General features: G+C 54.7%; 7 protein-coding genes across 7 annotated transcripts; 4 read left to right on the top strand and 3 right to left on the bottom strand.

Annotated features, from left to right (window-relative positions):
• Positions 1-448: 448 nt before the first annotated feature.
• DL89DRAFT_269636 (FMN-linked oxidoreductase) lies at positions 449-1819 on the bottom strand. Its single transcript, XM_040888371.1, has one exon. It carries the CDS (start codon positions 1772-1774, stop codon positions 635-637), a length of 1140 nt encoding a protein of 379 aa, XP_040741137.1. The 5' UTR covers positions 1775-1819; the 3' UTR covers positions 449-634.
• Positions 1820-3635: 1816 nt separating this feature from the next.
• Positions 3636-5045, top strand: DL89DRAFT_269635 (glycoside hydrolase). Its single transcript, XM_040888370.1, has one exon. It carries the CDS (start codon positions 3779-3781, stop codon positions 4946-4948), a length of 1170 nt encoding a protein of 389 aa, XP_040741136.1. The 5' UTR covers positions 3636-3778; the 3' UTR covers positions 4949-5045.
• DL89DRAFT_54761 (fructosamine kinase) lies at positions 4991-6064 on the bottom strand. Its single transcript, XM_040891798.1, has one exon. It carries the CDS (start codon positions 6007-6009, stop codon positions 5101-5103), a length of 909 nt encoding a protein of 302 aa, XP_040741135.1. The 5' UTR covers positions 6010-6064; the 3' UTR covers positions 4991-5100.
• A 354-nt stretch (positions 6065-6418) lies between these two features.
• DL89DRAFT_218844 (uncharacterized protein) lies at positions 6419-6919 on the top strand (the record flags this gene model as incomplete). The annotated part of the gene is made up of 1 exon (XM_040884356.1): positions 6419-6919. A coding segment is annotated over one exon (501 nt), but the record flags the coding sequence as incomplete, so codon positions are not given.
• Positions 6920-7494: 575 nt separating this feature from the next.
• On the top strand, positions 7495-8074 carry DL89DRAFT_269634 (uncharacterized protein). The gene has a single exon (XM_040888369.1). The coding sequence runs from the start codon at positions 7592-7594 to the stop codon at positions 7952-7954; it is 363 nt and encodes a 120-aa protein (XP_040741133.1). The 5' UTR covers positions 7495-7591; the 3' UTR covers positions 7955-8074.
• Positions 8075-8247: 173 nt separating this feature from the next.
• Positions 8248-11278, bottom strand: DL89DRAFT_324565 (WD40 repeat-like protein). Its single transcript, XM_040891461.1, has 6 exons — positions 10990-11278; positions 10315-10386; positions 9970-10159; positions 9260-9644; positions 8862-9181; positions 8248-8766 (listed from the first exon to the last, which is right to left on the bottom strand). Exons 1-6 carry the CDS (start codon positions 11007-11009, stop codon positions 8512-8514), a joined length of 1242 nt encoding a protein of 413 aa, XP_040741132.1. The 5' UTR covers positions 11010-11278; the 3' UTR covers positions 8248-8511.
• A 1005-nt stretch (positions 11279-12283) lies between these two features.
• Positions 12284-14278, top strand: DL89DRAFT_226041 (putative mitochondrial Hsp70 chaperone; the record flags this gene model as incomplete). Its single annotated transcript, XM_040884788.1, has 1 exon — positions 12284-14278. The coding sequence occupies one exon, from the start codon at positions 12284-12286 to the stop codon at positions 14276-14278; it is 1995 nt and encodes a 664-aa protein (XP_040741131.1).
• Positions 14279-14298: the final 20 nt, after the last annotated feature.

The following is a 14298-nucleotide window of genomic DNA, read 5'->3' as shown; positions in this document are numbered from 1 at the left end:
TTGCCTGCAGGCGTTGACTCTCCGGTGGCATGCGCAACAAGCGCCGGGTCCCCGTCCAGCGAGCCACGCGGTGACGCCGCTCCATTCTCGTCAGCATCGTACACCGGGCGGATCGCCACTATATCGCCCACGCACACGCCGGGGAAAAACGACGGGTTCAGCACGAGGTCGCTACGCGAGAATGCCACTTCATGCACTCGCAATTGGCACGTTTTGGTAAATGTCGATGGCTTGCTCTGGGCATCGTCATGCTCGGCTGCTGTGCCGTGGCCAGTGCTGCCGCGGTGGCCACCCGCCGTGCCGAATGACGTGGTGCCGCCCCCTTTGCCTTTGCCCGTGCGTCCGCCCAGCGCCCGCTGGCCCTCGCGGTGGAAAATCGACTTGCTTTTGCGCTGTTTTCGTGGAAACACCGGCTTCTGATCAGTCATTCACAAAGTATAATTTCAAATAGCGAGAGCAAGTGAGAAAAATGTGTGAAATTTCAAACAGTCTCTAAAAGTATAGGGGAGGTTAGACGGTGTGCTTCGGAGGAAAGGAAAAGCAAGAATGGAGCCAGCAGGGAAAAGGCGGGTGAGGTCAGACCACGCGTTGAAAGAAATTGCGCCTGCAGGATATTGCGTCCACGCTAGGCTGCTCATGTTTTGATGCGCTTGGCCTGGATCTGGTCCACCTGGACATTGTCTGCTCCCGGTGCCTTTCCCCGGGCCTCCTGGGCAGCACGCTTGTTCTTGCCACTGGGAGTCGCCGGCTTGCCCCTCACGTTTTTGTTCATGTTCAGATCGAGCCGCTCTGTCAGCACCTTTGTGCCAACATTCTCATACAGCTCGCTGAGCCCAAGTGCCGCACACAGGTCGCGGTAGCATTTTGCGCTGCGCATGTCCACAAACACCTGTGACTTGGTGTCGGTGTACATCTGCATGATTGAGTACTTGGTGTTTGTGTAGTTGTTGGCCATCCGCACGCAGTTTTCGATGTATGCGTGCGCGACCTCGATCGCCGGCAACTTGCCTGCACTGCGGAAAACCGATGCATTCTCCACCACGCCCCGTGCTGACATTGCGCTGGCCGCACCTGTCTCTCTGCGTGCGCGGTCAAAGTCCTCGTAATTAAAAACATCACCGTTCAAGATCACCGGGATGTCGGGAACAGCCTTTACAATCGCATCCAGCCGCTTCCACATTGCTGGCTCGCGCGGCCGCATGTCCTTGGTACGACAATGCACCGTCAACGCTGAAATTCCTGTAGCCACGACTCGCTTCACCAGCGCCAGCGTCTTTTCCTCGTCGTCAAACACACGGATCTTGCACGTGATGGGCAGGTCAATGTTCTTGACGAGGATGTCTAGGATCGAGCACAGCCGGTCCGGGTCGGTCATCAGCGCTGCACCCATGCCGCCCTGGAGCGAGAATTGCTTGGGACACCCGCAGTTCAGATCGAATCCGGACACGTCCTGCATGACCTTCTTCGCTGCCGCCAGCGCCGACTCTGGCGCAGCAGAGCCCAGCTGGAAAATCAACTTGTCCTTCTCGTTCGGGTGCGTTGTGAACATATCACGGTTGTTCTTGATGTACCTGACTACGCCTGTTTGCTCGTCAACCACCCGCTCTGTATCAGCAACGCTCTGATCCACGATCTCAGGCGACCACACTAGGTCGGCACCGTACTCTAGACAGAGCAGCCGCATGGGTAGTGTTCCAAGGCGCACCATTGGGGCCAGGAAATTGCCGTTCCGGTACCGGTCCCTCCATGCCTTCCGCGTGTCGTCGTCAACCATGGTTTAGTCCAATAAATAGAGAGAGAGAATTCAAGGCGTATTGAGAGGCTCAAGAGGAGAAAAAGAAAATCTCCAGCCGCAGGAATCTAAAAAAATCTAATTCCGGTTTGGTTGGGAGTCTGGTCCAATCACTGCCACCAAGAAAACCTGCGGTACGGAGCAAGCCACCAACCACGAACTCACCACATCCAGTATGACAGGTGTGGGGGGTGTTCGAGGTCTTCAGTCCTAACTAGAGTGCTGCAGGAATATTTGATAGAACTCCAGTTGACAAGTCATTGATGGTCTGTGAGTGGATCGAAGGCAGCCTTGGAACTTTCCCAATACCCTGGTACTCAACTAGGCAATTGATTTTTCCTTGCATTTGGGTATGCTGTAAGGCTGTCTCATTTTCAGTAGAAAATAGAGTGTAATTCACAGCACCTTAAAAGAATTCCGCAGCCAGATATCTGTAAATGCTCAAGCTTTCCTCAAGATCTTGTGAGATGGATTACGGTAGGACTTATTCCGAGGTCGATGACACTCTAGAGTAGTTAACACCACATTCCACAAAACCAATGAGCTCCAAGTTTTCATCAACGACTAGGTACTCAGACACAGTAGTCATATATCAAGAATGCACACTCGGTCTGTCAAGGAATTCCTGCTGTCAGAGATGGGTGGCATCGCACAAGCGGACACGTACACAAGCAGCAACACCAGAATCATATCAACAAAGTGGTCCTGCTTATGATGCACTCCTCTGTATTAAACGGGCCGCCCTTGCCGCATGCTGTGGGCTGAGCCCCTTAAGCAGATCTCACTTTGATTTGCAGCTCATGTTTCCAGTGGACCTCGGTCCGATATCGTATGTTGCAATCTATCCTACAGCTCGCCAGGTGATCGCTACCAACTGCTTCTTTTGTGCTGCATACGAGTAGTTTGCATGGCTACTCGGAACCTGCGGTGTCAGGTCAGGCCTAGGACCAGCAGTCCGACTCTCCGACTTTGATCGAGCATCTCTGGAGATGGAAAAGCATGCTGTGGCACCGAAGCAGCTGGCTACTGAGGTCCCATCAAGGATTGCAATTGGTCTTGGGCGCAGAGTATCCTATCTTCCTGAAATCGACACGTTTGACTAAGCCATTAGCCATGCTGCAGAATGCATCTGGCAGTAGAATCAAGACTTGCCTGAATATACTCCCGCAGCACCTGGATCTATTACCTTAGAAAGCAATAGGCTTCTTTGCTTTCCGAGTCTCGGTTTTGGTGAGGAATGGATGAGTCGTGGGCTGCACCAACAGACTCTCCACCCGGGCTCAATCAGGCTCGCAATTACACGCATGGATCAGTTTTTAAATGCAGTGCTCGTCAAATACCTGTTTGCCGTATCCTGGATCGCCAACAACCCTATCATAGCTACTAGTCAAAACAGTTCGAGGGACAACTACGATGCATTCTATGAATTTGAGAACAGCTGGTCAGTCAAAGCAATGCGTCTAGGTCCAAATATTGCATGCAGTGAGCGGAGAGGCGATGATCTTGTAAAGGCGGTGTTTATTGTGCTTTGTGCTGTCGCATGGCTGCGGGTCCAGGGTGATCGAGCCTGCGTCAATGGCTTGGGACTCACATTCACCTTGTCCAAAACAACAGCACATTGTATGCCATGCTCGCATTGAGGCTACTGGCGATCCGCGACTCGGCCGAGTCTGTTCTGCAGTAGTGCGATTTGCAGCTCGCTACCTCATGGTCGCGCTGGACCGATTCCTAAAATAGAAACCATTGGATTGATACTTCCAGAAATTGTTTTTGTAATGACGGCCGTCTTCCTTTGCTTTCAGTTCCACCCAACTCCTCTGCTTTTGCATCTCTATTCCCTCCTCTTGGTTATTTTGCTGGGCATAAACGACCACATTCGAATACTCTTTCCCTCCCTCATACTCTTCGGCTCCACGTACTCTTCGCGCTTACCCTTCCCTTTTTCATAACAACACCACCATTACCAGATATCTCAACACGACCACAATGAAGTTTTCGCTTACTCTTGCCTCCCTTGCCATCTCTGCCGCAGCTGCCAACCAGTTTTCCGGTCTTTCGTACAACCCGAAACAGCTCACCAACGGAGACTGCCCGACTGTCGATACTGTCAAGGATGATCTGAAGGTGCTGAGCAAGTACACCGACCAGGTGCGCATCTACAGTGTCCACGACTGCAACCAGGGCGAGCCAGTGCTGCGCGCTATGGAGAACACAGACTGGAAGGTTCAGCTCGGCCTGTGGGTCAACAAGAACGACACTGTCTATGAGACCGATAAGAACGAGCTCCTGCGTCTGGCTGGTGTGTTCGACTTCAAGAAGCATGTTACAGCTGTCATTGTTGGTAACGAGGCTGTCTACCGCAAGGAACAGACCTCGGCACAGATTGCTGACAAGGTCCACGATACCAAGGCTGCGCTGACCAAGATTGGTCTGGGCAGCATCCCTGTCACGTCGTCAGAGACCTGGCCATTTTATGACAAGACGCTAGTTGACGCTGTCGACTACGTCAACGTGCACGCCTTCCCGTTCTGGGAGGGCACCGACATTGACGGCGCCCAGGACAAGGTGTTTAAGCACATTTATGACATCCAGGCGATCGCCGGTAAGAAGAAGGTTGTTGTTGGCGAGACTGGCTGGCCCGATAACGGTGGCAACTACGATGCCGCGGTTCCGTCGCTCAAGAACGAGCAGCGGTACATGCGCGAGTTCATCTGCCGCGCCAACCTGGAGAAGATCGACTACATCTGGTTCAGCGCCTTCGACGAGGCATGGAAGCCTGTGACAAACGCCAGCGACGTCGAGACCCACTGGGGTATCCTCAAGGGTGACAAGACTCCCAAGTTCAACTCGCCAATGTACGACTGCAAGGGCTTCGTGCCAAACCCGAAGGAGGACGCCGAGGAGAGTGCTTCCGCTTCTGGCAGCCGCCACGCCTCGGTCTCTGGCGAAGAGAGTGATCTCGAGTCTGACGAGGCCGGCTACGACAGCAAGTCTGGCGGACACTCCTCTAAGGCAGTTTCTAAGGCAGTTTCCAAGGGCTCGTCGTCAGCCGCTGGTTCTTCCAGCACTAACGGTGCCTGGTCGCTGACCTCAGGCTACTCGACCGCTGGTGTTCTTGCCTCAGCTGTTGCTCTGGCAGCCTCCGCCTTCTTCTAGATATACACGCCCCACGCTCTTTAGATAGCCTGGTCGCTAGTAGAACCTGTTTTATGATTCTCGATATTAAAAGCGCTTCTCAACCATACAAATGGGCAATTCTGAGCATGTAGAGTTGCAGAGATACAGCGTTGGAGTGTGCTACAGATATACTAGTCCAAGATGCGCTCAAGAAGCTGCTCACACTGGCCCAGGTATCCAGACCCAAACAGGTTGTAATGGTTCACTGTATGGTACAGCTCGTATATTAGCACCCGCTTGTCAAAGCCCGGGGCCTTGGGAATGATCGCATGGTACGCATTAAAGCACTCAGGACCGAACCCACCGAACATGCGCATGATGCCGAGCTCAGCCTCGTTGTGACCCCAGACTGTAGCTGGATCGAAGATCACAGGCTCGCCTGCCTCATCAGCAGCACAGTTTCCGCTCCAAAGGTCACCATGGATGAGCGCAGGGGTGATAGTGATTCCCGAGAAGTACTCAGGCAACCTCGCGAGCAGCTTGTTGCTAAGCGCAGCAACAACGCCTGTGAATCTTGCCAGCGAGAACTGAAACTCCAGGCGCATTCTGAGGAACTCGACCCAGTCATCGTTCCACGTATTGGGTTGGGGTGTGCTGCCAATCAAGTTGTCGACCTCAAATCCAAATCTGCTCGGCCCCTTTGCCAAATGCAAATGCGCTAGTTGTTCGCCCATCCGCTGTTGGTTACGAAGCGGCTGCATAGGTACGTATTCGGTGACAAGGAAAGCACCGTCGGAGATCCCACCGACTCCGATTGGAGCCGGAACTTTGAAGGTGCCGGTTGCCCTCAAAGCTGCCAGCCCCTTGTGCTCGGCGGCGAACATAGCTAGGCACTGCGCCTTGCTCATTTTCGGACCAGCCATGTGGGCTTTGACAAAGTAGCTCCTGCCTGAAGTCGTTTTGGCTTCAAAAGCGTCGTTGATGCAGCCTCCACCGATGCTCCGTAGCGAGACTACTGGGCCACTGTCACTCTCTGCACTATCTGCCAGGAAGGCTGTAAGCGTCGATTTAAGTTTGTCCAACTCCAGTACGTTGTTCATGCTGTAGAAACCAATGTTAAGGTATTGATATTACCATGGCCAGCCATTGCCAAAGGCGGGGTGTTTGCCTCTATTGCTGCAGGCATTTCTCTGACACTTATGCATTGTGTGCCAGGTGATAGCTGACTGAATAAACATTTTTGGCCTATTTCTTGATCAGTTGGAAGCCGGGGGCAGCATTCTCGACATATTTACCATCTCCACATACATTTCTCGATATGGCATCCGAAAATGCAACCCCTATCGTCACAGCTATTCCAAACCAAATGAAAATTCTCTTTTATCCTGATACCAAGTAGAGCGGGGAAGCAGCCTTCTAGCTCTCTGGCAACCATCACCATCTGACTCTAAACCCCCTCACCCGCACCTTTGCTCTCGTCTGCACTCATCATCAAAACCTCTCAAAACCATGAAGTCCTATTTGTGTTATCTCTTGCCGCTCTCGCTACTTGTGGGTACTAGTCTTGCGCAGGTTGAAATGCGCGAGCCTGCACCGCGGCGTTCCAAGTTCAGCAAGTACTATATGGACAGCGATGACGTTGACTACAACATGAAGACGCCTCTGAACAGCGTTGTCGGCTATCCATGCCGTAAGTTCCCTGAGGGCCCTGTGCAAGGAACCTTGATAGCCGGCCATAACTTCAAGGTGTTTTTTGACGGTACGGCGACGCGGCAGGGTGGTGATTGCCAGTTCGCCATTTCGTACGACAACGGCACCACGTTTGGTGTGCTCTGGGACAAGCAAGATAACTGTTTACTGGACACAATTAATGGCGGCTATGATGTGCCCATCCCCGAGACGTTGCCCAGGGCAAAAAGGGCGATATTCGCGTGGACTTGGATTGAGGCGCTGTCTGATCGCTCGTTCTTCATGAACTGTGCCGATGTGCGCGTTGAGAACTATGGTACCGAAGAGACATTTACTGGCCGTGAACTGCTGGTTGTGAATGTACCTGGAATGCCGACGCTGGCACCCAAGGAGTTTGCGAAGAAAGACGACTTGGCGGTCATGTTTGAGAAGCGCCCATTCGTCAATGTTGGCGATGTCGAAAAGCCCAAAAAGCGAGTTGAGGATGAGTCGACCACCGAGGAATCTAGTGAGTCTGACAGTTCGGTCGAGGAGCAGTCCAACGACGTTGAGGAGACAGCTAACTCTGATTCTGACTCTGGCACAGTCGTTTTGCTTGTTTCTGAAGACACTTCGACCACTACACACGTTGTGTACGCGACTCAATTCATTACCGAGGAGGACACAGAAGCAGACTACACATATGGCCATGGAATACAGACGCGCGGAGGCGGTGCTCGCATTTCAGCCTCTAATGGTAACGAAAAGCCTATCTATGGAACGAATGTCGGGCTGACTATTATTAGCGAGTCCGCCGACATCAACCAGTACACACAGGAGAAGGCATTCCCATCGTTTACATTTGGCTCAACACACAGCACACAGACTAGCGATAGCAGTGCCTCCGAGGACTACATCCCGCCCTCCCTTAGCCCCCCACACAGAACGACGCCTGCATCAGGGCCAGAGGCTCAGGGTCTGGACATTCTGGCGTCTACAAATACAGGTTCATTTATGGCACCAGCCACGGTTCCGCTCGGCACACCGCTGTTTGACGACAAGCGCGCGATCAGCAAGGGGCCGCTAGATATTGGAGGGCAGGGAGATAAGCAGTATGAACATGAACTGTCGACACTTGGCGGGTACGAGTCCACAGTCAAACCATTCATCACGAACCGTCCGGATATCAAGAGTGTGCTAGCTAGTGCGTCACTATCGGTGAATCATAGGTATCCGACACAGGTCACCCCCGCTGCCAGCGTGCTTACCATGATGAAAACAGTCACTGTAAACGACAAGCCAGTGCTCCAGGTCGTGGTGTCGTCAAACAACACTGTGATACCTGCAAGTCTGACCATATCGTACTCGAACGTATAGAATGCGTGTATAGCGTTGCACCAGAGAGCGAAGCGGCATATTATTCTGCTGTAAAGGCTGATAGTAGTGGCATCGGCAGTGGTTTATGTTTGAACAGTGGGATTCCGTATTAAAGTTACCAAGTCAATATGATTATCATCATACCTGAATATTTGGCAGTTGTTTCTACTCTTGCCACATACGCGCTATTGTAGACATAGGCCAGAATCAATTAAACTGCACTCTCCTTGCTTATCCCTACTGATATGGGGGTGTTCCGAGGATGGACAAAATGCCACACATCTCCAAATGATGACAGTGTATATTATTTTTAGATTTTGAAAAAATTACAATGAACAGAAAAGATAAATTGAGCTTGCAGGGTATTAAAATAAACAGACAGAAAGACACAAAGTCCAATATGCTAAATAGTATAAGTTGAATGTGGCAGGGTGTAGGATGTGCTATGAGTGGCAATCCTGGTACCCACCGGGGTAATTGGCAATGCATGTGGCGATGACGTACGCAGCTCAGGCTGGTCATGGTGGCTGGGATATCAAACAGTGGGGTAGTTCATCTCAGATTACGGCACTGCTTGGGAAGCTGTAGCGGCCGATGCGGTCGACGGCATACTCCAGGATCGAGTCCTCAAGTCCAACAAAGAGCGCAGAGCTGTCAGGCGCAAAGCGAAGCCCAGTAATCTGCAGGTCCTGCTGGTGCAGGGTCACGGTTGAGTCCACAGAATCCATCGATTCGCTCAAATCAGCAGCGACACGCAGAATCTGGCGCTTCTCGAAGCTGCGGGCGTCAACGATGTTGACAAAGCTGGTGTGCTACAAGAGCAAATGGAGCTGAGTCACAATGCGTGCAGGGTGCATGTTTGGGGAGAAAAGCGTCACAGGGTCGGCTGTCTCGCATGGAAACTTACCTCCGAGAACGCCAGCAGATCAACAGAGCCGCTGGGCGAGAACTTTACGTTGCGACAGGCACCGCGGGACCTTCCGTGCTGGTATGTCTCGAGCGAAATCATCTTTTGGTGTGAGCGGATATCCCAGACGTTGACAAACCCATCCTGACTGCCAACGGCAAATAGCTCGGAGCTTTGGCTCCAGTCGCACGAAAACGATGCATCGTTGGAGGCAGTCAGGGTCGCAATCTTTTCAAAGTCGTCGCCGCGCTTGTTGAACAGGAACACGCTGTTTGAATCGCCAACCACACACATCTTTGTCCCGTCAGGACTGACCGCGGCTACAATGGTGAGAGTGATTAGTGTGTGGCTACTGCATAAAGTGGCAATAATCTGGAGTCAGGTGCGCAGGTCCTTACCGTAGTTGACAGCGACCGGGAACTTCAGCTCCGTGATCAGGCTCAGGTCGGGCAGCGACAGCAGCTTGACTGATCTGTCATTGTTGCAGACAAGCACGCGTGGCGGGGCGGCTTGGCTATTCATGATGTTCAGGTTGGTCACACCGTCCTCGACAAATGCCGCAGAGTCGCGCAGGCGGCGGCGGGTGGGCAAGGCGCGCGGCTGGCGATCCAAAGCGACAAAGTTGTTGATGGAGCCGCCCATGTGTGTCAAGCTTATAGTCTCGCCCGGGTTGCTAAGTCTCGCTACGGCCAGCTCAGCTCGCTGCCCGCCGACCACGATAAAGTCGCCGCCAACAGCCATGCTCACGGGATCAAAGGACAGATCGCCGAGGACGCGGGTGGACTACAATTACAAGAGAAGAGAGCGGCGCATTTGAGCAATCCACGGCGGGTGGGATGTGGTGCTTGTGGTTGGCAGGAGGACAACCAAGGGAGCAACTTAAAGCGCAAAATAAAGCGCAGTTCCTGCTTGGCCGTAGCACACCTGATCCACGACACAGTAAATAGACAAAGCGGAACGCGCGATGCCGCCTCTCACGGCCTTCTTGGCAGCAGGAGGTGCATCGCACTGGCATGCATATGCATCCCTCCCTCCTGGCTAAAACCGGGCCATCCACAATGGGCACGAATCAGCGTACTGTGGGAAGCCTGCTGGCAAAGCGACTTACCTGATGCTTGCGGGTATCATACTTGTCGACATTGCAGCGGTAGATCGAGTAGAGCTCCGATTTTGTTGCCGGGACACAGGACAACGTCACGCAGCTGCCTACATAAGCAACAAACAGAATAGCGGGCGGCGTCTCTGAGTAAAAAATCGGTTGGTAATGTTTGGACGGGATATTGGGCATCACAGTAAACCTGCCAGAAGAACCGTGCAATAGAGCGCGGCGGGGTAAAACAAGAAGCGCAGTGATATGTGCTATAGCAGCACTAAAATTAGGACACACTGAGGTCGCCCACTGGCCCGCTTTAGAGCCCATTAGAGCACATCAGGAGGAGACGGCTCTACCTACCAGTGGTTCCAGCTGGTGCGCTGCTGGTGCCGCCGCGGCGAGGGCTTGACAAACTCGTATGTGTTGACCACACTGCGGTATCCAAGTTTTGCATGGTAAGCCGAATCCGACAGCGACGGCGCAGCTCCGTTGGTGTTTGGGTTGTCGGAGATTATGTATCGGTTCCGCATCGTCGGGGCGACCATTGTATAAAAAGAGCGTGGGTGTGAGAAATGTGTTTATGTGAAGCGAGACGCACGCTGATGACGCTGATGCTTATGTCGATGCAAAAGAAGGCTGGCTTTTGAAAGTACCAGGTGAAACAGAAAGGCTGAAGCACCAAAAGCTTAAAGTATAGAGAAAAGGGGGGTGCTGGGGAGGGCGAAGAAGAGCCCCTCCGCAGAAGGCACCCAGGCCGGAATTTATACCTGCAGTTAGGCAGGCCCGGTCCCGCGCAAGAGCACCGCGAAAAAAGTTTTTTTGCAGTGGCCGCCGCAATTTTTCGGGGCATTTTACGATTCACTGTACAGCCAGTCGGAGGAGCAACGCATCCCTGTGCTGGCGTCCAACAAGCACTGGGCGCAATGGCTGCGTGGGAACAACCGGGTCTGGCACATCACATGAGATGCGCCTCCGAATGATCCAGGCAGCAAGCCAGCTGGCGCCCGGGGGAGTGGCATATTTTTCGGCACTTACCGTTCTAACGTGATTGTCATCAGCTGTGCAGGCAGACGGGAAAAGAGGGGATGTGGGCTGTGTGGGGTGGATTCTATTTAGCGATCGTCGCCGCGCTGGTGGTCGTTTTCCTTGTTAGGGATTTGCCGCGATTGTTGGGTTTGCTTGCGATTCTGTCGGCACGGGCAGTTGGCCGGCGGGTTTTTCTGCAAGATGTGCGCAAAGGGAAGGAATGCTGCTGGTTCTATGGAAATATGACAGTGCGAATCGGCGGGCTTTTTGCGGTTGTAAGGAGAAAAAGTGAGTCTACAGCGAGAGGGGATTGGGAAGCCAATACGGGAGACGGGCGTCTTGGTGCGAGCCTCGGGTATAAATACGCGTCGAGCCAGCGCAAGCTGCCTTGTGCTGCGCACATCACTGCCGCTCGCGCCCGCATCTGGTGCTTGCCGTTTGTCGCTTATGCGCCCAATCTCATTTGCTGCCTGTGCCTCCGGCCATACATACGCAATGAGCGAGTCAGATTGACTTTGAGCAACATGGAAAAGGAGACGAGAGCATGCGCTGCAGGGGAGCCTAGCCACTAGGTCGTGCCGCTCAGCAGGGCTGATCGCAATTCCACAGAGTGATGAGCACAGCCCAGACCGCCGGCCCAACTCGCCGCTGCCACGGCAGATTAAATGTAATTAATAGGCCTGTTATGTAAGCCCCGCTGTCCGCTGCCAGACGCGAGCCGCAGTGACTGCTTTCGATCGTGGGCGAGCCGCCACGGCAGCAGCGCTGTTGGCGAGCCGCGTTCCCACCTGCCTGGCCCAAAAAAACTGCAGAGGCCGCTTACCCCTAATCACAAGTCACCTGCAGCCAATCACAGCGCAGATCAGTCCTCTCACCGTAATGGGCAGCAGCAGCGCCAGCATGCTCATCGAAAGCGAGAGAACGCGGTGGATATTACGCTGAGCCGGAGTGGGGGGGGCTAGCGGCCAAGCGGGGGCCATTGGCGGCAGCAGTGCCATAGCGGGCACACTGTTTAAAAGACGGGCTCGGCGGCTCTCGGCGCGCCCCGTGTGTGCAATGCTTACCAGAACGAGCCGCGCCATCGACCACTCGCACACCGGCTGATAGACGGCGACCCCTGTGCAGAAACCGCACGTATAAAATTATTAATCTCGCGTCTTCCCGCACCCAGCCCTTCTTTGCTTCTCTTATCTCCAACTTTTTTCTTTTTGTACTCTACGCCCCTCTCCAGAACCAGCCTCTCTTTCTCGCGAAAAGAAGGATCTATAGATAAGTCTTTTCTTCAAAAATGTACATGTCCTGCATGCGTAACCTGCGGTCCGCCGCCCGCCCCACCTTCCTGTCGGCCAGCCGTGCCAGCCAGCAGCTCTTCCGCGGCATGAGCAGCAAGGTCCAGGGCCAGGTCATTGGTATCGATCTCGGAACCACCAACTCGTGCGTCGCCGTGATGGAGGGCAAGGCCACTCGTGTCATCGAGAACGCCGAGGGAGGCCGCACCACCCCGTCGACCGTCGCCTTCACCAAGGACGGCGAGCTCCTGGTTGGTGTCCCGGCCAAGCGCCAGGCTGTGGTCAACCCCGAGAACACCCTGTTTGCCACCAAGCGCATGATCGGCCGCAAGTTCCAGGACAAGGAGATCCAGCGCGACATCAAGGAGGTGCCGTTTAAGATCATCAGCCACAGCAACGGCGATGCCTGGGTTGAGGCCCGCGGCAAGTCGTACTCGCCCGCTCAGATCGGTGCCTTCGTCGTCGGCAAGATGAAGGAGACCGCCGAGGCCTACCTCGGCAAGCAGGTGAAGAACGCCGTCATCACTGTTCCCGCCTACTTCAACGACTCGCAGCGCCAGGCCACCAAGGACGCCGGCTCGATTGCCGGTCTCAATGTTCTGCGTGTGATCAACGAGCCCACGGCCGCTGCTCTGGCGTACGGCGTCGACAAGGAGGGCGACAAGCTGGTGGCTGTCTACGATCTCGGAGGCGGAACCTTCGATATCTCGATCCTCGAGATCCAGAAGGGCGTGTTCGAGGTCAAGTCGACCAACGGTGACACCCACCTTGGCGGTGAGGACTTTGACATCCACCTTGTGCGCAAGGTCGTCGAGGACTTCAAGAAGGAGTCGGGCATCGACCTCAGCAACGACCGCATGGCCACCCAGCGCATCCGCGAGGCCTGCGAGAAGGCCAAGATCGAGCTGTCGTCGACGGTCCAGACCGACATCAACCTGCCGTTCATCACCGCCGATGCCTCGGGCCCCAAGCACATCAACCTCAAGTTCACCCGCACCCAGTTCGAGACGCTCACCAAGTCCCTGATCGACCGCACCGTGCAGCCGTGCAAGTCCGCCCTCAAGGACGCCGGCGTCAGCTCGAACCAGATCGGCGAGGTCATCCTGGTCGGTGGCATGTCGCGCATGCCCAAGGTCCAGGAGACCGTCAAGTCGATCTTTGGCCGCGAGCCGACCAAGGCCGTCAACCCCGACGAGGCTGTCGCCATGGGCGCTGCCATCCAGGGTGGTGTGCTTGCCGGCGAGGTCACCGACATTCTGCTGCTCGATGTCACCCCGCTGTCGCTTGGTATCGAGACCCTCGGTGGCGTGTTCACCCGTCTGATCAACCGCAACACCACGATCCCGACCAAGAAGTCGCAGTCGTTCTCGACTGCTGCCGACGGGCAGACCGCTGTTGAGATCAAGGTCTTCCAGGGCGAGCGCGAGCTGGTCCGCGACAACAAGCTGCTCGGCAACTTCCAGCTGACCGGCCTGCCGCCTGCTCCCAAGGGCGTGCCCCAGATCGAGGTCACCTTCGACATCGACGCCGACGGTATCGTCAACGTGTCGGCCAAGGACAAGGCCACCAACCGCGACCAGTCGATCACTATCGCCGCGTCGTCGGGTCTGACTGACGCCGAGATCGAGGACATGATTGCCAACGCCGAGAAGCACGCCGAGGCCGACAAGGAGCGCCGTGAGGTCATCGAGGCCACCAACTCTGCCGACTCGATCATCACCGATACCGAGAAGAACCTCGAGGAGTTCAAGGAGCAGCTCGACAAGGCCGAGGTCGAGAAGATCCGCACCCAGCTCGACGAGCTGCGCCAGACCATCGCCAAGGTCAACTCGGGCGAGGTCGAGCTCAAGGCTGAGGAGATCAAGGCCCAGGCCGGCAACGTCCAGCAGGCGTCGCTCAAGCTGTTCGAGATGGTCTACAAGGCCCGCGCCAACCAGGGCGAGCAGAGCTCGTCGTCCGAGTCGTCGTCTGCCAAGGACGCCGACTTCAAGGACGCCGAGAAGAAGTAAACGTGCTTCGCGCTCGCTGC

The sequence above is a fragment of the Linderina pennispora genome (genome assembly GCF_002104995.1).
Source record: "Linderina pennispora strain ATCC 12442 chromosome Unknown DL89scaffold_13, whole genome shotgun sequence".
In the NCBI taxonomy this organism is placed as follows: Eukaryota; Fungi; Kickxellomycota; class Kickxellomycetes; order Kickxellales; family Kickxellaceae; genus Linderina; species Linderina pennispora.
The sequence above is the reverse complement of the archived record's forward strand: the minus strand, read 5'-3'. Positions and strand labels throughout refer to the sequence as shown.

Coding starts and splice junctions, on each gene's coding strand:
- DL89DRAFT_269635 (XM_040888370.1), top strand. CDS start 3,779: ATGAAGTTTTCGCTTACTCTTGCCTCCCTTGCCATCTCTGCCGCAGCT.
- DL89DRAFT_269634 (XM_040888369.1), top strand. CDS start 7,592: ATGGCACCAGCCACGGTTCCGCTCGGCACACCGCTGTTTGACGACAAG.
- DL89DRAFT_269636 (XM_040888371.1), bottom strand. CDS start 1,774: ATGGTTGACGACGACACGCGGAAGGCATGGAGGGACCGGTACCGGAAC.
- DL89DRAFT_324565 (XM_040891461.1), bottom strand. CDS start 11,009: ATGACAATCACGTTAGAACG. Junction 10,387..10,989: donor ATGACAATCACGTTAGAACG/GTAAGTGCCGAA, acceptor TGGATACCGCAG/TGTGGTCAACACATACGAGT. Junction 9,645..9,969: donor ATGATACCCGCAAGCATCAG/GTAAGTCGCTTT, acceptor TTGTAATTGTAG/TCCACCCGCGTCCTCGGCGA.
- DL89DRAFT_54761 (XM_040891798.1), bottom strand. CDS start 6,009: ATGAACAACGTACTGGAGTTGGACAAACTTAAATCGACGCTTACAGCC.